At 42.9% G+C, this 24,046-nt stretch overlaps 1 protein-coding gene across 1 annotated transcript; it reads right to left on the bottom strand.

The window, feature by feature from the left end:
- Positions 1 to 308: 308 nt before the first annotated feature.
- Positions 309 to 23,594, bottom strand: ABHD17C (abhydrolase domain containing 17C, depalmitoylase). Its single transcript, XM_081888763.1, has 3 exons — positions 21,866 to 23,594; positions 6,747 to 6,926; positions 309 to 1,829 (listed from the first exon to the last, which is right to left on the bottom strand). Exons 1-3 carry the CDS (start codon positions 22,384 to 22,386, stop codon positions 1,610 to 1,612), a joined length of 921 nt encoding a protein of 306 aa, XP_081744889.1. The 5' UTR covers positions 22,387 to 23,594; the 3' UTR covers positions 309 to 1,609.
- Positions 23,595 to 24,046: the final 452 nt, after the last annotated feature.

The following is a 24,046-nucleotide window of genomic DNA, read 5'->3' as shown; positions in this document are numbered from 1 at the left end:
CAAGGACACTGACCCATCATTTTAGTCCAGAATAGCCTATCGGCAGCAGGGAGAAAGCCATAGATGGTTTTCAACATGAAAAGCATGCAGGCTACTGGTGACTAATCGGGAGTCAAGATTTGAATGCAGGACCCACTGGACTCAAGCCCAACATCACAGTCATTACATTACACTACATTAACAGTCTCCGGTCTACACTGCAGCACAATACTGTCTGTACCTCTTCCTTTGATTGGTGTCAGTAATAAAACTTATATACGACCTTTGGTGCAATTTGATCATGGGACAAAGTGAAGCAAACTCCAGTATTCTCTATTCCATGCATCCTTTATTCCATTACAATCACTGTTGTTGCATTCTGGCAACAAGAACACAAACCATAATCCATCGCAATCCATTTTTACAACAATCAGAGGCTTACAGTACATTTAAGGCCGTACAATTTGGGAAAAAACCTCAGGCCTCTTAGTGTAATGATTTAATTGTCTTGCATATTCTGTGCGATTCCAGTGTCAGAGAATGAAAAATTTCCCCTAAACAAAAAGGATCAGTTTCAATGAAAGTTTCTTACATAAATTTGTCAAAAACAAATGTGTAAATATTTTTAGTTGTCCTGGAAATCTTATAAAACTTTTAATAGCAAAATAATGCAGGGATAAAAACTTTAACAAAATGTATTCATATACAAACCAGAATTTGTTAACTAGACTTAAATTTTAAACTACCAATCAGGAGTTATGCATAAATGTAAATACACTTATGTACAATACTTTTAAAAACCTCTATAAGGAATGCTTTACACAAGGAAATGCCAAATTTGGCTTCTATTCAGAGTGTAAACATCATCTGAATAACTGGGTTTAGTAAATTTACACATTTTTTAAAAAGTAAAAAGACTTAAAGGGTTTAGCCGTTCAGTCATTATTCCTTCAGGAATATTTTGTAAATATGCAGAAAACTGGTGAAAGGTCATTTCAGAATTAGCCCCATTTAGAAATCTCTAACCCCGGGAAATTTTCATTAATTAATTTACTTAGGAAGGGAAGGTTGGCAAAAAACAAACAAAAAAACACAATGAGAAATCACTACAAAAAAAAAAAACCTTTCCAGTTACAATAGCACAGCTAGAAATTTTACATGGAGAATGCTCTTAGACTGGTTCCATAAATCAGTAGGAAGCTATCATCCAGGTTTCTTGCATTCCAGATTGTGGGAAGATTTTTTCTCAAAGAGAAAGAAAACATTATAAGACAAGCAACTTGAAGGGTTGGGTAGGGAAAAAGTTGGAAGTATTATAACTGCTAGATTAAGTAGTATCCCTCAAGTTTAGCTAGCACCCCTTCTAAAACTCCCAGCTTTTCTAGCATGTTGAAGGTAAAAAAACAATTGGGATTACAGTAGTGACTGTTAGAACAGTTTCCTGATATAAAAAGACAGTCAAGAGCTGATTGGGTAAACCCTAATGAGAGGGCATTTATTCATAGTATAAAGCTATTACAGCTAAGCCAGTTAATGCATGTGCAAAAACAGGTAAATTCTTCCATTCACAGTTAACTGAGGTAAAAAAAAAAGAAGAAGAAGAAAAGGAAAAGAGATCAAGTAGGTTTCTTCAGGAATTGGGGAGTTCGTGAGATATGAACTGTTTTAGTCGTTCTAGGTACTGTGCATAAAGCTCTATGTCGTTGTGGCCAGCCCCCTCCACCCACAGGGGCTCCACCGCCCGGGGACATCGCTCGTACATTGCCAAACCGTGCGAGAAATCTATTACTTCATCTTCGGTGCCGTGAATCACCAGGACAGGAGAGGTTACTTTAGAGATCTTGTCAATGCTGAGGATGTAAAAGACAAAAACCAGAAAAGCATTACTGGTTAAGTTCAGTAACCAGAGAAAACCAAGTTTGTCATAGTTGTTTTGGAAAACTCTGGGAAAGATTAATAATAAGTAATTTAAACCCCGTCCATCTGAATGGGTTTCCCCAGCCACTCTGGGCAGCTCCCAACAGAATTAAAAGCACAATAAAATATCAGACATTAAAAACCTCCATAAACAGGGCTGCCTTCAGATGTCTTCTAAAAGTCAGATAGTTGTCTATTTCCTTGACATCTGATGGGAAGGTGGTCCACAGGGCGGGCACCACTACTGAAAAGGCCCTCTGTCTGGTTCCCTGCAACCTCACTTCTCACAGAGAGGGAACCGCCAGAAGGCCCTCGGCGCTGGACCTCAGTGTCCGGGCTGAACAATGGGGGTGGAGACGCTCTGTCAGGGATACTGGGCCAAGGCCATTTAGGGCTTTAAAGGTCAACACAAACACTTTGAATTGTGCTCGGAAACGTACTGGGAGCCAATGTAGGTCTTTCAAGACCGGTGTTATATGGTCTCGGCAGACAGTCACCAGTCTAACTGCCACATTCTGGATTAGTTGCAGTTTCCAGGTCACCTTCAAAGGTAGCCCCACATAGAGCGCATTGCACTAGTCCAAGTGGGAGATAACTAGAGCATGCACCACTCTGGCAAGGCAGTCCATGGGCAGGTAGGGTCTCAACCTGCGTACCAGATGGAGCTGGTCGACAGCTGCCCTGGACACAGAATTGACCTGAACCTCCATTTCGGACCGGCTGTGAGTCGAAAATGACTCCCGGGATGTGCACCTGGTCCTCAGCAGCAGCACCTGAAAGATAACTCCATCTTCCACTGCAGATGCTCCTTCGCAACAAACAGCTACAGGAGAGCACTGGGTATGTTCTATGGCCCTGCTCTGAGACAATAAGGGGCAACAGGGCCCAGCTATATATAAACTCATTATTTCAGAGGTAGACAACCTCTAAAAAACAACTGGAGGGAGGAAGAGAGAGCAGGAGAGGGCAACTGTCTTCATTCCCTGCTTTCTGGAGAAATCTTGTGGGCCATTATGAGGAAGCAGGACGGTGGTCTAATTCAATGACTGGTCTTATCTACTATTCTTGTGAAAAGGGCTCCTGGCAGGTAACTGAAAAGCCAGAGGGATACACAAGTCACAATTGTTGTCATCTGTTTCCAGCATTCTAGAAGGAGAAATGGCTAATTCAGCCTGGCCACTTCTGAAGCTTCTAAAGTCCGGATGAGCATTCATGCTGCTGTTGTTAAATTAGACTACTCTCATGTTCAGAGCTTTACGCTCTGTGTCTTTCCATCAATATGTCCCGAAAAAGAAAGTGCCATTTGTTCATTCTTTTCTGCCAACACTGTCCAACTGTGCCTGGCAGGAAGGCTACAGCTGCTCTTTCTAAGAAGCCACTTGGAGATTCGCAGTGGATTTTGGAAATTCACAATGTAAATAAGTAAACAGAATTAATACAAGGAGGTCATCGGAGGCTCACAGTTCTCAGATTTTGAGGCAGGCCTCTCTGAGGCAACCATGGGCAGTTGTTGTGGGAGATGCAAGAACCTCTTGTGAATCTTTAAAGAGGAAGAAAGCAAAATATTATGTTCAGCCCTCTCTGTGAGTACAGCATGGAGGGCTGGATGTCAGCTCACGGCTATTGCTTTTATTAAGGAGAGGCCATATTCTGAACTGAGCAAAGGGTGCTGGCAGAAATGGCTGTCCATCCTGACTCCCACAGGAAATGGGGAACAGGGAAGGGGCTGTTTAACCCTCTCCGTCCCAGTGTGCACAACATCAAAGTCTCTGTCTGAAGTCTCTCTTTGTGCAACTCAGCAGCTGATGTCCATGCAAGAAGCAAATGGGAAGAACAGAAGAAACGAGACAAGCGTTCTTGCCAAAACTTTAGATGCTGTTCCCACCAGGGAGGAGGGGGTTAGCAGGATATTTGCCTGTATTTTGGAGTGAACAGTTGAGGCACACTGGAATTCGACCGGGGCTGTGCTGGGGAGAGTGTGCATAGAAAACTGCCTTATACCATGCTGGACCAGTGCCCATTTTGCTCTGTATTGTTGACACTGACTGGCCGTGGCTCTCCATGGTTTCAGGCAGGGGGCTTTATCTGCCTTCCTTGGATATACCAGGGATTGAACCTGGGACCCTCTGCATGCAAAGCACATGCTGTTTGCTTTCAGGCTTCCCATAGGGCACTGGACCAGATTGGCCATTGGTCTGACCCAGCAGCCAGGTTCTTCTGATGTTCTCTACCACCAAGCCATGACCCGGGTTGCCAGCTGGCTACCCCTGCTGTACCACAGCATGCAGCTCCTTTTCGTTTTTTTCTGCCTGCTGGTTTCACTATGCATCATTCTGTTGGAGGCACCAGTGGCATGGAAGCAGTTGGGTAAAGCCAAAGGGAATGAAGAATGGGGGTTGCACTCATCTTGGAAGGATAGTCACTCTGCAAGCAGGGCAAACCCTGCGCGAGGGAGGGAAATCAAGGAGCCTCCAATGGACGGCAGCACTGGGCACGCCCTGCACCAAAAAGCCTGCCACTCAAGTGCCTCACACACCTCAGATGAAGGGCAAAGTTAGCCGCCACCGTCCCTCTGCCTTGCTGGCACCCCAGCCCTCAGCACCTGCCCTCCTGTCCTGGTTCTACCCTCCACCCTGCCACTCAAGGGACTCACTGTCCTGTGCCACTGCTACTGACCCCTTGGGATAACCCCACAGCCCTCTGGAGGTCTGCCAGCCACAGGTTGGGAACCACTGTTCTATGTCTTTTATTTCTAACAGGGTTGTGAACTGGAGTGAGGATGCAGGGCCCCTCCTTCCCCAAATATATATTTCTTTTAAAATGTATCTTACCCTTGCTAACTTACGTTTTGGAATTTTTGACACAGCCACAAGTGGGATTCTCCCATACATGTATAATAACACTTAATAAAATTATGTATGCAAAGACTTAACAGCAAGATTGTCAGTCCTCACTTTTAGGAAACTTGAGGGGGGGGGGAGTCTCTCCATTGTGGTGCTCACATAATTAGTGTCATTCATCCCTAATCAGGCATTTCAGCAAAACAATATTTACAGCTTGCAAAACCACTGGAAGGCATCCCACTGCCAGCTCAGCTGCTTGGGAACGCAGCATTCAGAAAGCACATTAGCCTCACTTGGTATTCCTAACCACACCGTTCTGCAGCTAGAGAAATCTACAGAGACTATCGGACATCAGCAAACACAAAAGATTTCTGTGTAAACTGCAATGAACAATTTTCTCTCTCTTACAAGGACGGGGAGGGGGGCATTCATTCAAGTACCAAAGCATTTAACAGATCAAGTGAATTCAGACCATTGGTAAGAAACAGCTCTCAAGAAAGCAAAAAGAGAAAGTGATTGATATAATACCTCCGCTGTCTCTGCCCTGATGTTTTTCACCTCCTATTTGACTTGGCCTATTTCATCCAAGCTCTGTTCCAAACCTTGTGAATAATTTTTTAAAGCCTGAATGTTCAGAGGAAGAATTTGTCATATAGTAAATATTTGTAACTGTTAGAAAGGCAGGAGGGCAGAGGAATTATACCAAGACACGATAGCAAAAGCACATAATTCCAGCGCAACCCACCAGAAACGTCCCTCCAAGAATGGATGAACTGCTCCAGTTCAGCTCCGGTTCTCAAAGCTTGGCCCATTCATTTCAGTGGATCTTGTACCACCAAAATGCTTGCGCTCTGGACCATTTCAAACTTGCTAACTGCAGAGTTTATTAAGTGCTATGCATTCCCTCAGAACAAGACACAGGAACCAGTTCAGCTAAGTGACTTTTCATATTCTGAAGGTGGGGGTGGAACTAGAACATCCATTCTGAAGTGGGTGCCTACTATGGAGGTAGAAATGGTTTTTGTAACCAGTCATTGACTAATACTCAACCACCGCTACAAGTTGTATGCAATTACACCCACCATTCTCACCTTCAAGGTCAATACAAGTTGAACTACATATCCCCTTCACAGTTCTCCAGTCCAGTTCAGTCACCACTCCCTCCAACATGGGACAAAGGCACACCCCACAATATTTTTAAAGAACACGCAAAAAGCATTTACAGGAGAAACACAGAATACCTTTGGTTTGCAAAGGTCAGCAGTGGATCCACACTCAAGATGCCAGATCAAGTTAAGAAGTATATAGCAATATGTGAACATTTGAAGATATTTCTGTTGACCCAGAATACTGGCCCATCTTGCCAAGCATGATCAACTCTGGCTGCCAGCGTCTTCCCACAGTCTCAGAGGTCACTTTCTGCTCTTCACCGCCTCTGGAACTCCCTTCCCAGGGAAAATCTGGCAGTCCCCTTCTCCCAAGTGCTTTCAGGCAGAATTTTAAGACACTTTTATTTCCCCAGGCCTTTTGAAGGGAAGAGTTACACCTAGGCACTGTGATTTTTATAGATCATTTTCATTATTGTATGCTGGATATGGTTTCAGCAGATTTTATGCTACTTGCCACCCTGGTCACCCTTCAGGGAGGAAGGGTGGGATACAAATTTAATAAATAACGTGAAGGTGCCAAGCAGTAAACATGGAACCCTCTTGGCATGCTTTGCAGGTGCTGTCTCCCAATGAAGCCACCCTTATTAAATCATCACCAACATACTTCATTATGATCATTAAATGGAGGATATATCTAGCAGAAAGAACCCTCAAAGCACCACCGAGCAGGGGGCTTTTTACCCTCTAATATGCTGATATTCCTGAGGCCACCACATCTACTCTTGGCTAAGTAATGTACCCATGGCCTTTGCTTAGTTGTTGTCATTTTGAAAGGTACATGTCCAATTTAAGTATTATAAATGAACAATGGTTTCCTGGGAGCAAGTTCTGCACATACCTTGGGAAAGCATCAAAGCAGTATGTTTTCCTAGTGTCCGGGAAAGCTACCCGCAACCCAGACATCAAGGGTGAGTGAAGGATTACAGCGGCACACTCATACCGAGATGCCAGGTCCACAGTGGGAACGGTTCCAATACTCTGTCCGTACAGAATGATGTTCTCAGGACTGACCCCATACCTGTAAACACAGAAAAGAGGAAAAGAGAAGTGTATTTTGTCTTTGTTTTTTATTTATTTTAAAAAGGGGTATTCCAGGAGAGGGGAACTGGCGTTTTTATTCTCTAGATGTAAAATTCATATTTATTTTTTTTAAGCTGTCAATTCATGGGATTTTGAAGGCCCTTGCAGTCAACACGATGCCGTCTAGATGTTGCTCGCTGGGACTTATGGGAGTTGTAATCCACAACATCTGGAGGATACCACGTTGGTTACTCCTGTCTTGTATGGAATATGGAATACTTGTCTGGATATATATTTTAAGTGTTCAATACTCTTGTTAGTGCTTTCAGTTCTGTGTGAGAGCTCATGTGTAAAATACCCACTTGCCCACTTGGGATACAGAAACAGGAATGCAGATGGGGAAGCAAATACAGTGGGAGATTATCAAGCCTGCAGTTGGACAAGACCTGCCATTTTGACTTGGACCATGAAAAGCAGCTGCTTTGCTGCATAAACAAATGTAATAAATAGCCACATTACTAGAAATGCATTTGAGGTCAGGGACACCAACTGTATTGCTGCTGCTCAAAGATGTTTAGTTTCAGCCAATTGCAAAAGATTTGCATGGTCAACCCCCACAGCTGCTGGAGCTTCCAAGCCACACATGCAGGTGGAAAAATAAAAAGAGAGCCGAGCAAAGAAAGGAAAGCAAGAAAAGCAAAGGAGATCTTGACAGTGAACTGACTTAGTGCAACAATAAGAAAAAGTTCCAAGAAGCAAGTGCATTAAAAAACATAGACTTCCATTCTCAATACTTATGAGCAAGAAGCAATACTCAGAATTCTTTACTAATGCAGTGAGTGGCTTTGAACAAATAATTGTTCCTTGTTCAGTTTCCCTGCTTGCAATATGGAAACCACTATCCATTTAATAAGGCTGTTGTGAAGATACATTGTGAAGAAAATTCTACATAAAGAGTAAATAGCCATAAGCAGGACAAAATTGTAGCAAATATATCTTATATAATCAATAATGCAGGATTTTTTGGGGGGGAGAGGTATACAAGACAGCTTCCCAGATACTACTGAATATTCAACAAGGAAGTTTTAGAGCACTGCTCCTGTACAAAAACATTTGACCCGCTGTATAGCTTGAAGCAGACTGTCCTAGTCAGCTCTTTGGTGGTCTATCTTAGAGAGAGTGCCCAGTGCATTTTCAAGGAGACTTACTGAGTAGCTACTAAAAATACCTTCCTTGAATCAACAGGGTTGTTGTCTCTGAGAAAAACAGAAAACCCAATGGAATGTCCAGGTTGAAATTTATGGGTATGCAACTGAGTTGCTCCTGTAAAGATCATCTCGCTCAGAACAGTCCCAAAAACAACAGATGGAGAGCACATTAAAAATATGGAAGCGGGGAGGAGCACAGTGGAAAGATACTACAGTTTACTCTTTAGCTTTGTATCCTAAACAGTGTGTTGTGAAAGGCTGGCTGCAGTTACGAACAAGGTATTATTTATACACAGTTCAGCCAGAGAGTAGAAGGGGTGAAGGAAAAGGTCCATTGCTCCAATGTACTTTATTGCTTCCTCTAATAATTCTTTTCAGCATTTGAACACATATTTTGTATTCCAAAAAACAGGGAACTGGTTAGCTGGCACAATTCTGCAGAAACACTGGTCTGGTGCACAAACTGAGTGTTTGTCATATCAAGCGATAAGTTGCATGTTTGAGGGAGCTGTCACGTAGCTAACAACCCTCAGCAGAACTGGCACATCTTCTCAAATGCAATGCTTTTCAATGGAGTGACGGTTCACACATTCAGCTGTCTATCATCAACTGCAGAGAAATCAACAAGCGGTGTACAAGCATGTGTAAATCACCCCACAAATCTACATATAACCATCACATAGCCTAACCCAAGGTGTAATTAAAACTCAGCAAGTTCAATGGGATGCACTTGAAGGAAGAATGTTTACTCTTTCAGCCCTAAATGATAATGATCCACATTTTAAGTTATAGGTCTTGAGAACCGTAACTGCAGAAATATCAGAAGCACTCTTCAGTTTAGAGACTGCTGTGATTCTCTGGTGCACTTGGAATGGTTCAATGCAATTCAGCTCGAAGCCTCCAGCCATGTCCTAATGCATGTTGCTCTGATGGAGATTAAGTTGCGAATCTGAATATTTGTTGCTAGCCGATATTGGTTAGACTCGCGAATTATCAACAGCTTATTTCAGAGTAGCATACCCTTTATTCATATACTCCTCTTGAAAAACAGTGTTTCTGCCCTATTTACTCCGAGTCAGAAACAAGTTTTACTGAAGTCACAGCACGGGGAGAGCCATCTCTGCAAAAGAGACTGCTATAGTCAGTCTCAAGGCCACAGAACCCATACAATGAGGCATAATGGGATTGATTATGGGTGAAGCCCCCCTATTAAATCCATTTCGGCATTCTTAAAGTCATTGTGTGACAGCACTAGACACCTTTCCATACTATGAATACTGTGTCTTCTTCTTGTTGGATGGGGTGTGGGGAAAGGGTTCATTCATTCATTTGTGGTGGGAATGTAAGGAGAGTCAATAATTCTGGACCTGGGTTTTCTCAATGATAGTGACTATTACTCAACAACATTTGCCTCCAGATCCCTTCTTTCTTTATCAAATTATGCTAATCCTCCCATAACTTATAAAACTCTAGTGCTTATGTCACTATCAGCAGCCAGATTAGAAACAATCTAAAGTTCCTATGCCTGAAGCATGCTTTACTAATACAGTCATACTATGGAAGCCGAACGGAATCTGTTCCAGAAGTCCGTTCAACTTCCAAAACAGTTCAGAAACCAAGGCACAGCTTCCGATTGGCTGCAGGGAGCTCCTGCAGCCAATTGGAGCCCACGGATGTCACAACGGACATTCGGGTTCCAAAGAACATTTGCAAACCGTAACAATCACTTCCGGGTTCGGGACCCAAAACATTCAACTCACAAGTCGTTCAAGATCCAAAATACGACTGTATATGGAACATTGCTTTAATCTGAACAGATGTTAATTCATAGTTTGTGGCAGAACTAAATCAGACAGTTTGATGTGGTCTGGTTGCCGGTTTGATTATTCTCCGTGTACAGTTCTGTTATTTTTTGTACAGTTATGTGCTTGTATATATGCTTATGATAAATCAATTATATATATAAAAGACCCCTCCCCACCACACATAAACACATGCTTCTGGATTGGCTAAGGTAGGTATGAGGAGCCCATGACCCTCTAGGTTTTGCTGAATTAATCCAAAACATCTGGAGGGCCACAGGTTACCCAGCCCTGAACTAAGGGAACTGGACAGCACTTCTTAGGTGGGTCAGATTTAGCCCTGGATCTGCTGGTTGTTGGTGCCTACTGTACGTTTTAAAAGCATTTGTGACCCATGGGTTAATGGAAACAGCATTTAAAATTAAAAATTACTAGGTTTTCTTGCTGAACCATCCTCGTCCTTGAGATAGTATAAACACAATGTCCACATTCAAATGTCTATGCTGTCTCTGTTGCCACAACAACATTTTCTTTGTATAAAAAACCCCCAGCTGTTTTGACTTGGTTACTGATGACATAGAGAGCTGGCCACAGGCAAGTGTCTTTTGCCCCACACCCTCCACAGGTTTTTAAGGTACTATCAAAATGTGAATCCGTGGAATGGGAATGAAAATGCATAATGAGGAAATAGCCAGTCAAATCTGTACACTTAAGTTAGGCTCTTCTAAGTAAGCCAATCTTGAAAAAGTCTACGGCAATTTTCAACTGTATCTGTACAACTAAACTAACCTGCACTCCAAAGGTTTGAGAGAGCTAGAGTGAAGGAATTCATTTGACTGGCAAACAGAAAAATGCAAACATTAACAATAATTATCTTAAGAGAGCCCACCTCAGCTGGCCCTACTCAAGCACAGGGGTCAGAACGTTTAAGCAGCTTAAGTTCTGCTAATATTGAAAGCTGCAACCCAGAACCAGTTTTGGTCCATAGTGCAGAGGGAGGAAAAGAGACGATACACAGTTCCCACTTAGGCCTGAAAATCCTTACTTTTACCATGATGTCCAAACCACCACCACCGCCACTAAGAGAGAGTCCAGTGGCTGTGCAAGCACCACAAGCGCCATGCATAGCACTTATCACACCTACCAATGCAAAAGTCGGGGGGATGCACAATGACACCATGGTAGAAACCTGTATGGCCGCAAGCAGAAGTCTGGAACTGGCTGGAAACAGAAGGAAACCACAAACTAACTTGGAACAAAAACATGGAATGCCTTCTGCTATAAATAACCAGGGGAAAGTGAATTCCCTCCCCACCCCCACCCCCCAAAACCTATGACCGTGCAAGTAGCTTCCCTTGTGTTGAATGCACAGCACAGATCTGCAGAGTTCACATGGCAAGACCAGGGGAGAACCAGAAGGTATGGAAAACAGCTGTTCTTTCTGCACTGGTATATTAAAACGGAACTTGGCGTACTGTGCTCAGTTCCTGTGTATTTGCTCTATGGCAGTTAGCATAACACACACATTTACACTAGCTGCTTATTTAGGAAGTAAATGCAGAGCTTAATGGCTTTACGACTATGACTGCGGTGCTTGGGTGTTTTTTTCTTAATGATACGAATGAATGGAAGAGTTAGTTTGGTTTGCTACAAAATATACTTGTGTGCTTCAAAGAAAAATATCCTTGCTGGTGCTACCAGGTAACCCTGCTGTGATGAGGCTACAGAGGCACCAGAAGACTGTCTATTCTGCTATGAAGGAGACTCCGGTGGAAAGACTGTCAAAGCATTTTCTTCCTTAAAGTTGCAAGTCAGACAAATAAGGATGCAATGGTTGAGTCCCTCATTTTACTTTCTTTTCATTTGACTCCTGTCTTATGTGTGAAATGTATACCTGGAGATTTAACCCTTTAAGTCTAGACAAGCAGCTGAGATGTTGTACAGTAAAGCAGAGAGGAAACAGTAGTATAAGCAAGACAGAAGGGAACTGCCATGCCTTCCACAGGTCCTGCTTTCCCCTCTCCATTAATGTTCTTGCCTGACTGTAAATGGATTCTTGAACTCTGATCATGCCTCTTGCTTGTCTGGATGGAGGGCAGACAGAGGTATGGGAACGTTGCAGAAATTAACCTACTGTACAAAGATAACATTCACATTTGTTGTTCTGCCTCTGGCCCTCCTCACCACAAGTATGTGGCCCCTGGAAAGCTGCCCAAAAGGAAATGCAGCCCTGGGGGTGAAAATGACTTCCCACCCCGCCCTAAAGTCTAACAAATTTAGTATGGCGTAAACCTGCAAGGACCACAGTCCAATTCAGTTAAATGAAGTGTATTCCAAAATTAGCAGGCATTTATGCACATGGTGGGAAGGTCAGAGGGAAATTAAATGAAAAGAGAAGAGAGATTGTGCATGTCTTATGAATTAAGTTTTACTACACGACTTCCCTAACGTTATGGCTTCATTAGAAGATAAACATCGTCTAATATCATATCAATGTACACAGCTTCATTTAGAAAACCACACACAGAGCACTAAATTCACTTTAACTGAGTTAGTTGCATTTAATTAAACGTCCCCTGTAGCAAAGGAATGTTAGCAACAGAAAAGCTTACTTACCACAGGCAGCAAGGATTTGCTGGTCACTAAGGAATCCCTTCACTGACTGAAGTATCAATAATTCAGAAGAGCTGAGCTACATTCCATTATATACTTTTAACTGGATTGGTGTATGAGTTCTATACAAAGCTACTCTCTGGGGAATTTTTCTGCAACAGATACCCCCGGACAAAGTTATCTTCCCTGATCTTTAGGAAAGTACAGAATTCATGATGTTTTCTGAAATAGGAAACATGTGTCTCTAAATAGTCTTGCTATTTGGATTCCTTATAAAAATACACTTTCTCTGGCTTTTAAGTAGCCACTCACCTATGGTAAATAGTGCTCTGAGAATATATTTTCCCCTTGATTTAGAAGTATAAATGGCATTGTAGAAGTAAATCAAGGGTCTCCAGGAAACCAGAATGGGTTTTTTGAGCACATGTATATGCAATATCTTTAGTAACCTGCCTATGCGTAGCAGTCTTAGTCTCTGTAACCAGATCATTTGCCTGAAACAAAAAATGTTTCAGTTTTTACCAACTGAAAAGTTGCTGCCTTTTCTCCTTTCAGATAGATGGTATTGTGACAGCAATTTAAGGCTGTATAAATGGGCAGATTAATTTTTTTTAACGTGAACTAGCAACTTTTGTAGATTTTTTTATTCTTAGAACACAACCACCACTAAATGTGGTGCTTAACAGACTAAAACCAGGAAGAGATAGTCTTCTGTCCTGAAGTGCCCAATCCCAGTTAATTAAAATCTTGAATTTCTCAATTGATTTCTATGGGTAATTTCCACTTCTATCCCTAGGACATTTAAAAATAGCTTCTCTCAGTGTTAACCAAGAAATTATATATCCAGACAATGATGGATTTCCTTCCCATCCAGTTTTTATCCATGCAACAGTCAGCCAACCTGTTCAGTTCTGATTAAGCCGGGTTTGCCCACCCCCAAGTTTTTTTTTATACTATTGCAAACTGATTAAGTTTACTTATATGCTACTTTTCAACAATGAGCTGTGCCCAAAGCGGCTTACAACAAACATTCGTAACATCAAAATACAGTGGCACCTCGGTTTAAGAACTGCCCTGTTTATAAACTATTCGGTTTAAGAACTCCGCAAAACCAGAAGTAGTGTTCCTGTTTGCAAACTTTACCTCAGTCTAAGAACAGAAGCTGAATGGTGGAAGGGCACCAGCGGCGGGAGGCCTCATTAGGGAAAGCGCGCCTCAGTTTAAGAACTGTTTTGGTTTAAGAACGGACTTCTGGAATGAATTAAGTTTGTAAACCTAGGTATCACTGTACTTTCAAAAATGAAAAAACAAAAAACAAAAAACCCAACTATTCAACAAATACAGAATAAATTCAATACTACAAGAAGAAAAATCCACAATCTAGGTTTAGGTATATACCGTAATTACAAAGCAAAATAAGAGTTAACTGACAATAAACAATACTGATATCTCCTCATATGGGGCTCTTGCTGTTTTAGCTACTAAAGCAATGACACCTAAGAACTGATTTGGAATTATAACATTCAATATACTTGCTTGAATCATTTTGCTTCACTGGTCATGCAGTATACTTTCAGGAATTTTAACATTAGCTGACCAACACAAGCACTGTAGAATAATTATGGTTAATCTACCACTGCTGATAATTATATGCAAGAAGCTTGGGACAAATTTCCTTTAGTACCTGTACTGCTAGTAGTATTTCACCTTCACTACAGTAGATTTCGACTAGTGTGCTAGTCCCCTTCTCTCTGGCAACATGCAAGCTTTTCCCACCCCACCCCACCTCCATCCATAACAATAGTTACCAACCCTTGCCATGCTGGTTGGTCATATTAACATTTCTGACATCAGTTTTCACCAATATGTGATTCACTTTACTGTAAAGCTTGATTACTTGTACAGTGGTACCTTGGTTCTCGAACTTAATCCATTCCAAGAGTCCATTCAACTCTCGAACAGCCTGAAAACCAGGCTTCCGATTGGCTGCAGGAATTTCCTGCAATCAAGTATAAGCCGCATTGGACGTTTGGCTTCTGAAAAACATTCACAAACCAGAACACCTACTTCTGGGTTTGCGGCGTTCAGGAGCTGATTTGTTCGGGAGCCAAGCCATTTGAGAACCAAGGTGCCACTGTATAATATATTTCTGGTTAATCCTACCAATTAATCAGAAAGTGCTAATCCATCCCACCTTGCTATTCAAAATTGGAGCCCATGTCTTCCTAGGGGGCCTGAAGGAATAACTACTACATCCTGAAAAGAACAGACACCCATATTTTCAGAACATTCCATACAAGTACTAGGAAATCCTAAGTATGCTGCAGAAGATCTGCCCAACTTGTTGCCTACAAGCCAAATGTAGCCTACCAGCCAAAGGCAGTTCCTACTTTCCTCTGCCACCTGCAAAGTAGTGTTGTTTTCTGCAGTCATAAACTGCACTCACATAGCAATCTCTGAAGCTCCCCTACCTTCCTTAAGTGGCTCACAGCAGCCTGTGACAAGCAAGGGTATTTACAGGTAGGAAGTGTATTCAGTTACACAAAGTTCCCGTCAAGCTACCCTAAAACAAAACCACACTGGTGCTATCAAGCCAGCCTGGCTGTAATCTGAAGTTACGGTCCTAGAGTATTTAGGCATTTGAAACCGGATGCAGACCTCGCCAAGATATCCAATCCAGCAATTTTCAGAAACTTGTATCTAGGCAACTTGAATGTTTGAGGAATCAAGCTGGTCAAAAGCACGTGGCTCTCCTACAGTTTGCAGGCTGTTGTACTACAGCTGCAGATTTCTAGTGAGTTACTGTATGCAAGGTGCAGTTGAGAGATTTTAGACAATGCCCAGTCTGCAGAGCAGAAACAAGATGAGCCCCAATCCAGGACTCTAGACAAAAAAACAGAAACAAAATTCAGCTATAAACAATTACAACTCGGCTGATGAGATCTACTACCAGCTGGAAGGGCAAAAGTTCACTCTCTAGGACCCATCTCTTTGAGGCCTAAAATCAGCCATCTGAGCTATTTCCTGATGTACATTTAATGGTCAGCTACTTTGTATGCGACACAATCAATTTATTCCATGATGAATAAAAAGGCTACAAGACTAGTCTGGAAGAAAATAAGTACTTAATTCCTAGAAGTGAACAAACAGCACCTTTTTTTAAAGCCGTCTATAAAACAGATGCATGAGATCATTAAGTTCCCTTCAGTAAGGCACCCACAAAACAGGAGCTACACTAGTGGCTAAAATTGTGGAAACCTTTTGAAAAAAGTGTATTTTCGAGGTTTGATGGCTCATACACCACTTTCTTTTGGAGTAAAACCATAAAATTATATATCAATGAAAAGATAATTTAATGAAGAATGTAATGCAACAAAGTTTGTTCAATTATCTGTATTCTTTCAAAAGATATTGCCAAATAACCAGAAACAGGAGTGTTTAGAGAGCCAATCAGGTGTCATCTGGCCACTAGCTTTAGGCAGGATGGCATGGGTCCAACATGGTTGCATTCCTGTCTGTACTGCACTTCAGGGGTACAGGGGCACATGAAGCACTTATTATTAAAATGAACATGGCTATGCCAACATGCACAGTCTACCCTACTTGGCAATGTCTGATTTAGCTTGCAACACACGATAGTATGGATGGGACCATGGCAAAAGAGCTTCAGCAGCTACATGGTGTCTCTCCTTCCCCACTACAGGATTGTATTTTGACAGCCATACTGCGCTTGTGGAAGAACACTTGGCTGAGTTGCCTTAGTGACAGCATCTGAACCCAAATCCTTAGATCTGAAACACACTACAACACTCATATATTGCAAGCTGTATTCTAACAACCTCTTGGTACTTCAAAAGTAAGACCAGCAGAAATGACTAAAGCCTAGTTTTTGTTTCCACACACTTAAGGGCTGTAACCTCCTTTGGTATCATTTCGAAGGGATATTATGAAGCTGGCACAGTCTGTTTTTCCCCATGCCACAACTTCAAGTGCTTCTGAAAACTGCTTTGTGCCCTCTTGGCATGTGGCAGGTTAACACGCTACGGCACAAACCTGTTATTAAAAAGCCACAGGGACTAGGCTTTCTACTAATTTAGCACGCAAACAAGTTTTTGCTGCAACAAGACTTAAGAGCTTACCTGTCATGTTTCTTTTTAGGTCTGGTGTGGATGCGAGAATAGGCTATGGGGCAGCAATAAAATTGCTAGCACATTTGGAAAGCTATGCAGGGTCTGGTATGGTTTTGAATTGAATAGAGAACTGCATGTTAAGATCTCTGTATTGCAGAGGGTTGGACTAGATGACTCTCAGGGTCCCTTCCAACAATTCTATTACCATTTAACCATGGTTAGGAAATGGGAAACATGCTGCAGTCTCTTCCCTGCTTACAGTTAACCAAGGTGCAGTGTTAGAGCTAGACTGACCCCAACCACGTGTAACCACTAGTCAGGACTTGCAAAGAGTTCTGGTTCCATTTATTTTATACCTTGAACTACCTGAGCTCTATATTATACTCCATTTCATAGAAGCAGAATCATAAATATTCATCACCGGATAACATGGTGATCATTTTCTTTCCATCTCATAGGAAAACACTGATCTGTCCATTAACCACCAGACTTTGCTACTGGAAAGTTCTGAATACCTACAATAGAATTTTATGAATGTTTACTTCGCAGAAATTCTGAAATGGGACATTTCCAAATAAATGAATTTAAAACTGTACTCCAAGCAAATCGTCTTCCTTGGTAGCCTTGCTATCTTTCCCCTTGCACTAAAGAATATTTTTAAGTTTTATGACCAAAGGACTTATTTATGGCCCAAAATAAATGCTCAATTTAGACCTGGCTAATATGTTGTTTAAGCAACCAGTTGGCATCATGCTTAATTAGGAAATTTTGAGTTTGTTTTTAAAGTCCTTTCTCAGTTCATTAAAAAGAAGAGTTAAGGCTTTTCCTCCCTCTATTGCAGGAATTGGAAACCTGTGGCACTCCAGATGTTATTGGATTCCAGTGTTCATCAGCCCTAGGAACCCTCGCCGATGATCTGGGATGAACAATCACCTTGAGGACTACAAGGGTCCCCCACAGCTGTTTTAATGCCTTGACAATGTGAATGACTGGTGGCTTACTTTTAACTTTATAATAAGTTTTGTTAGCACTTATATCAAGCAGCCTTGAAAGATTCCACAAAGGTTTACTAGCCCACCTGCACTTATATTAGTGATATATGACAGACTGATGCCACAAAGGGGGGAAAGAACTAGTTCTCTGATTTGCAAAAGTTTCCCTGTTTGGTTGCTTGCAAGAGATTGTTACTAGTCATAGGGAACCAGGTACAGCTCCAAGTAAGTCCGTGCATTTAATTTTTAAAAACCAACATATTCAGTGTAATCTTATAGATGTATTCACAGAAGAAGCTAAGTGCCACTGAATTCAATAGGACTTACTGCCAGGTAAGTGTATACAGGACTGCAGCTTTAACTGTAACAAAAATATAGGCCAGCTGTCTTAAGGGGTTTTCACTCTTCTATTTATTACTATTCAACTTGGGAGATCTCAATGGAATGATTACACGCATAATGAATTTCTGGAAATTTAGTTGAGCAATTAAATGCATAATCTGTGTTATATATAAATGCTAAGTATGGAAGAAAATTAAGTACAAGCTGTTGGTCTATTACAAGGGGTGGGAGGAGACAAAGAATAGGCAATAGGCACCTATTTAGCCATCATTTATGCACAATAACACATAGCTAGCCTAAGGTACTTTTATATTTCTACCAAAATTATTTTCCACTCACTGAAAACCAGATGCAGAGTTTAGTCAAGACGTTAAAGATCACAATCTCAAATAATGAATACGATGCCATTTTATATTGTCTGCAGTAGAAAGAAAGATGCAATTGTTAAAGTCCCAAAGAATTCAAATGCATTCAAGAATGCAATGTAAAAAATCCTAAGTAGATTGTAGTTAACTGTACACCTTGGCCGAAAGCCGGATTTAATTTTCTCCAAGTCAGGCTGAAATGCTCTTCCCTTGTTCACATAATGTCATTAAGAGGTATTATTGAAACACACCATAAGCCTACAAACAAAAATCTATTACAGCAGGCAATTTTGTTATGAGATTACTTTTCATATCAAGAATTTCCTCACACAATCAAAACATACTATTTAAACTCATATATCCAAGTATTCCATTCTTCGAAACAAATCGAGGCAGTGTGACCTAAATTAAATTAAGCCTTTAATGCCGCACAAGTGAAGGTTGCTAGACAAGGAACTTTCAGTGGGAAAGCATTTACATTCTATTTATGCATCTACAAAATTTATAATCTGCTTTTTAGAATAAATGTCCTCAGAAATTGGCTTCTACAAGACTAAATACAATTACAAATCCCAAAATCTACAACGTGAAAAAAACACAACCCAGCTAAGTCATAAAACCAGTCACACACCATTGCTTTTAAAGCCCATTTAAACATCACTAAAAATCAATAGGATCACAGCACTTATTTAGAAAATGCAACCTGAAATAACTTAGTGCCTGCCTGAAGGCTTGCATACAAGGTGTCTTATATACACCACCTGGGAGATAATTCTGCAACTGTAGGACTACTGCTGATAATACCATCTCTCTCATGTCCATCTACCCCAATGAGAACTCACCTGTTGGCAGACCAGTAAAGCCCCCAAGGCCCATCTCAAAGCACAGGCAGGCTAGTACCAAGGGTGGCCCTTTAAACAGCTTAAGCCAGAAAGGTGTGTGGCCACTTTAAATCACCAGATCAAGATTTGATGCCAATGAACAGTACATGGGTCCATCAAACCTGCTCAGGAATCTTAGGCACAGAACTTTACAAAAAACAAATTTACCAGATCTCAGAAACCGGCTTCTAACAGTACATTCATCAGATGCCAAAGAATCATATAAAAACAAAAAGGCCATATTAGCAAGATAGCTTCCTTTAAAACTGTGAATGCAGCCTCTGTCTTTAGCTGGTAGCTTGCGTGCCATTCATAGGAAAAATGTGACACACAATTGTTTTAATACACCCCACTGCCACATACTCAGGACAAGACTGCACAGATTTGAGATGTTTCAGTGGCCAAATGTCCTTCCTCGTGAATCCAGTCCCAAATTCCCTATGGGCTCCTTTCTGCCCTCTAATATTGTTCAAATTCCATCCCTCCCTGAACGTTCACTTTCAATTAAGACACAGAGCCTCCCTAGCTCAGTTAGCCTCTTCTCAAACTGAATGGATTATCAGTGTTTCTTATTACATCAAACACATGCATAACCTGTGTTAATTACATAACTGATTATTCTGTTCATGGGGAACATGCTTCTTGGGTTAGATTAGCTTTCTTTGGGATTGACAACAAACTTAAGACAAAATGACATGTATTTGAAGACAACCTCTCCCACTAGTCAAATCTCAAGCCCATAAAGGTGAAAACAATCATTCTGAGCTGAAAGGTCACAGTTGTCTCATCAGGATAAGTATGTTTGTTTGGAGGGAGGAACAGGGAAGAAGAACACTTTTAGTCATTGATACAACCTGGGTTTCCACATGCAATGATGGGTTCAAGAGCCTCCCAGTTTAACGGGGTTTAAATAAAGAGATGGGGAACTTTTGGCCTTTCAGATGTTTTGGGCTTACAACTCCCATCATCACTGACCATTGGCCACGCTGGCTGAGGATGGTGCAAGCTGGAGACCAACAACATCTGGAGTGCAACAGGTTCCCCCTACCTGATTTAAATGCTTGGGACAGTAAACAAAGCAAAGTCAAGAACTTGATCACTTTTTTCCACAGAGAACAAAATTACAAGACATTAAACTGGTTTCCATTTGCGAGTGAAAAGTCTGTATACAGTATTGAGAAACTGCAAGGAAACATGTTAGACACATAAGAATATAAGAAAAGGCTGTTTGATCAGGCCAGCGGCCCTTCTTTTCCAGCATCATATTCTCACAGTGGTCAACCAGATGCCTATGGAAAGTCCACAAGTAGGACCTGAGCACAACAGCACTTGCCACTCCTTAACTTTCCAGCAACTGGTAATCCGAAGCATACTGCCTCTGACTCCTACCTCCAAGTAACTGGTGTTCTCAGCCAGCAGCCAATCTAGCACAGTCTTTCAACATTTATGCTCAAAACTATACAGTATCTACTCAGCATTAGCCTCATATCAAACAAGTTGCACTGAGGGCAAGATCCATCTTGGCTTCGTTGGAGCAAATACTCAAAACGAAACCATCAACTACCTGCCAAGAACTAAATCTAAAGTAAAGACAAAGCCCTAGAAACAAACACTGATAGAAACTTCCTTGTTATAGGTAGTTATCAAATGTACCTGAACTTTGGATCTTTTAAAAATAGACAGACTGTGTGGGTGAAAGGTCTTTGCATGAGTTCATCACGTACTAAATAGATTAAGAACTCTGAAGAGTGCAGCACACCAGCTCTGGTACTCCCATACTCACCTCAGTGCTGAAGCTGCATCATAGTATGCAATGATGCAACTGGTACATTTAATCCTTGGTAATGCTACTAGCATTCTAAAATGTCATATTTTACCCTGTTGCACTGTCCAAGAATACAAAGAAACCATGATGTATAATAATTAGCCATTACTGTTCTCCTGTACCATTTAGCTGTCATGAGTACATACAACAAGCTATGTTCTATATCCACTGTTGGAAGCAGTATGTGTCTGAATAGCAGTTGCCAGAAATCACAAGTGGCTATCGCACTTAAGGCCTGATTGTGAGATTTCCATGCACATCTGGGTGGTCACTATGAGGACAAGGTGCTGGACTAGATGGGCCTAAATCCAGCAAGGCTTCCCTTATGTTTCTTAATTCCATGTTTTTACATTGAGCATTTCTTGCTCCATGATCAGAGCAGCAAGTCAAGAATACCACCACCTTCCAAAAACTAGGATCTAAAGATAGGTTAGGTTCAATTAAGACACCCAGCATTCCCCACCACTCCAACCGTAGCTCGCAATACTATGCTACAAGTTGCTTTTGAACACCCTCTCAGTTCCAGGAGAGATTTGCTAAACAGCATGGGGGGCGGTCATTCAAGGAACATAAACTCCCTTGAACAGAAGCTTGTATGATTCTGAGGTCATCTAACTCATCATCACAAAAAACGGGTGGAGAACCTTACCGCATCAAAGGAGGCCAGTTTACAGTGATTCCACAACAAGGGGAAAGTATTGTGTCAAACAAGCAGCCCCAAAGAAATCAGAAATACCCTCCACCATTTTCATGGGCATGTTTACCCAACAGCTATTTACCTTGTTCTGAGGGCCTGCCAAGCTGCATCGATGTCTGCATAAAGGTTTTTTTCAGATGGTTTACCAGTGCTCACTCCATAACCAGAGTAATCATACGAGAAAACATTGCAGTTGATGCGGGAGCCTAGACCAATATAGAAGCTGCACATCTGGCCCAGGTCAACAGCATTGCCATGGGAGAACAGCAGTGTATACCGGCTAGAAGGAGCACAGCGTACAAACATGCATCCCAGCCGGTTATCCCGGGCTGTGCATGAAAAGAAGACTTCCACGGCATCCAGCTCTCTCTGGGAATACTGCCAGTCCGCCCGCTCAGTCAAGTGCAGGCTGCAGCTACCTGTCGGCGTCCCCACTGCAGCAGCCCCACCTTCCTGCTGTTCTGGTTGCATCACAGTGTACGTGGGCTCTGGGGGCAGAAAAGCCAGCTTGGCAGCTATGCGGCTGGGGCAAGGTGGGCAGCAGAAGAGCCAACATAGCTCGCCCAGAGAGAAACCGTTCATTCTGGGGCCTTGTTCTGGCATCAGAGGCGCTTGATGGAGAACCGCACCAAGGAGAGATGGAGGGAAATTCACAGCGGATATGGGATGAACTGTCTCACCCCAAGCTACACAGGCTAATTGCAACCCGTTTCATTAACTACCAGTCTAATTACTAGACTACTACTAGTCTTCCACAACCAACAAGCCAACTACCTGCAGGGAAACCCAAGATGACACCCAAAATTCAACACCATTCTCTATAGCTCCTTGAAAACTGCCTCCCACCCAAGCCCTCACAAAGTGCTTCTTTCTTCCAGCAACGTGAAGCTGCTTAAGTTCAATCTTTACACCCTGTAAGACCCTCCACCTCATGCGCTACCAGGCCCTCCTCGCCTCCCAGCATTAAAACTGTCACCTAACCCAGATTCGGAAACCCTGCATGACCCCAATACAATCCTGTCACCAAAGGAACCCGAAACCACAAGGGGTTGCTCTCCCGACCTGTGCTATACAGATCTATCTGAAATGAATGGGTAGAAGAAGCCCCTCCCAGAGCTCAGCCAAAATACGCGGTCCTCCCCCCTTTTTTAAAAAAACACAATTCCCCTGCAAACAGAAGACCATGAACTCTCCAGATAAAAAAGACCTTTCCAGTTCTTTCCAATATCTACCTAGCCCTACTCTGAAAACCTTCCCTTCTATAGAGTCCCATAGGGTCTCTAAAGAGCCTCTCCCCTTAATCGGCTGAAGCCCACTTTTCCCTCAAAAAGGGAAAACCTTCCCCCCCTTCCTGCAGACCCCTCAGCCTCTCCCTCCTCAAAGGAGAACCTCCCCAAACACCTGAGCTCACTAGGACGCCCCCCTTCCGCCTCCCTCTCCACACTGAAGACCTAACCAGGCCACTAACAACACGCTCGCGACCTCCAAACTGCTCCCCCTACACTGACGGAGGCCTCGAGGGGACGCCTAGCAGAGCAGGAGGAGGAGAAGGCCGAAGCCCGCAGGGGAACAGCTGGAAGTCTGAGTGTCTGCCTGTCAGTCAGGGGAGGGAGAGTCGCCCCGCTCCCGCTCGGCCGCGGCTGCTTCCCTGAGGCGGGCAGGTCCACTTCGGGGAGAAAGAGAGGCCGGGGGGTCGAATGAGGGCTCTCACACGGAGCTGCCGGCGGCGGCCATCACGTCCCGGGTCCCTCCTCGTCCTCTTCTTTTTCCCTCACCACCTCCCCCCTCCCCCCTGCGACACCACTTCCGGGTTAAGGCCCGCCCCCCCTCTCTTGACCCTCACTCCGCTGTATCTCTATAAGCGGACCCTGCCGCGGCCGGCGGCGGAGGAGAGGAAAAGCGCGATAGCGCGAGGGAGCGAGGAGCCGGACGGACCAATGAGGAGCGTGGGCCGACGGCGGCGTGCGCATGCGCTCCCCGCGCCCCTTACCTTGCCCCCACACGCCCCGTTCCTCTCAACCATAGAGTTCTAAGCGCCATAAACTCTCTTCTGCCCCCTGGATTGGCGCAGGTGTAATAAGCCGTGACTGCGGCTGTTGCCGCGCCGGGACGCGGCGCTGGATTGGGTGAGGGAGGTGCCGGCCTCTTTAAAGGGAGCGGGCCAATCACTGGCTCTCTTCTCCCTCCCTGACGTAACCCTCATAGGAGAGAGCTCGCGGAGTGTTTCATTTTCTGTCCCTCGCCCGCCGCAGCAGAGCGCACT

The sequence above is a fragment of the Podarcis melisellensis genome (genome assembly GCF_964234715.1).
Source record: "Podarcis melisellensis genome assembly, chromosome: 14".
NCBI classification, from domain to species: Eukaryota; Metazoa; Chordata; class Lepidosauria; order Squamata; family Lacertidae; genus Podarcis; species Podarcis melisellensis.
Note: the sequence above shows the minus strand (reverse complement) of the source record. Positions and strands in the feature narration are given on the sequence as shown.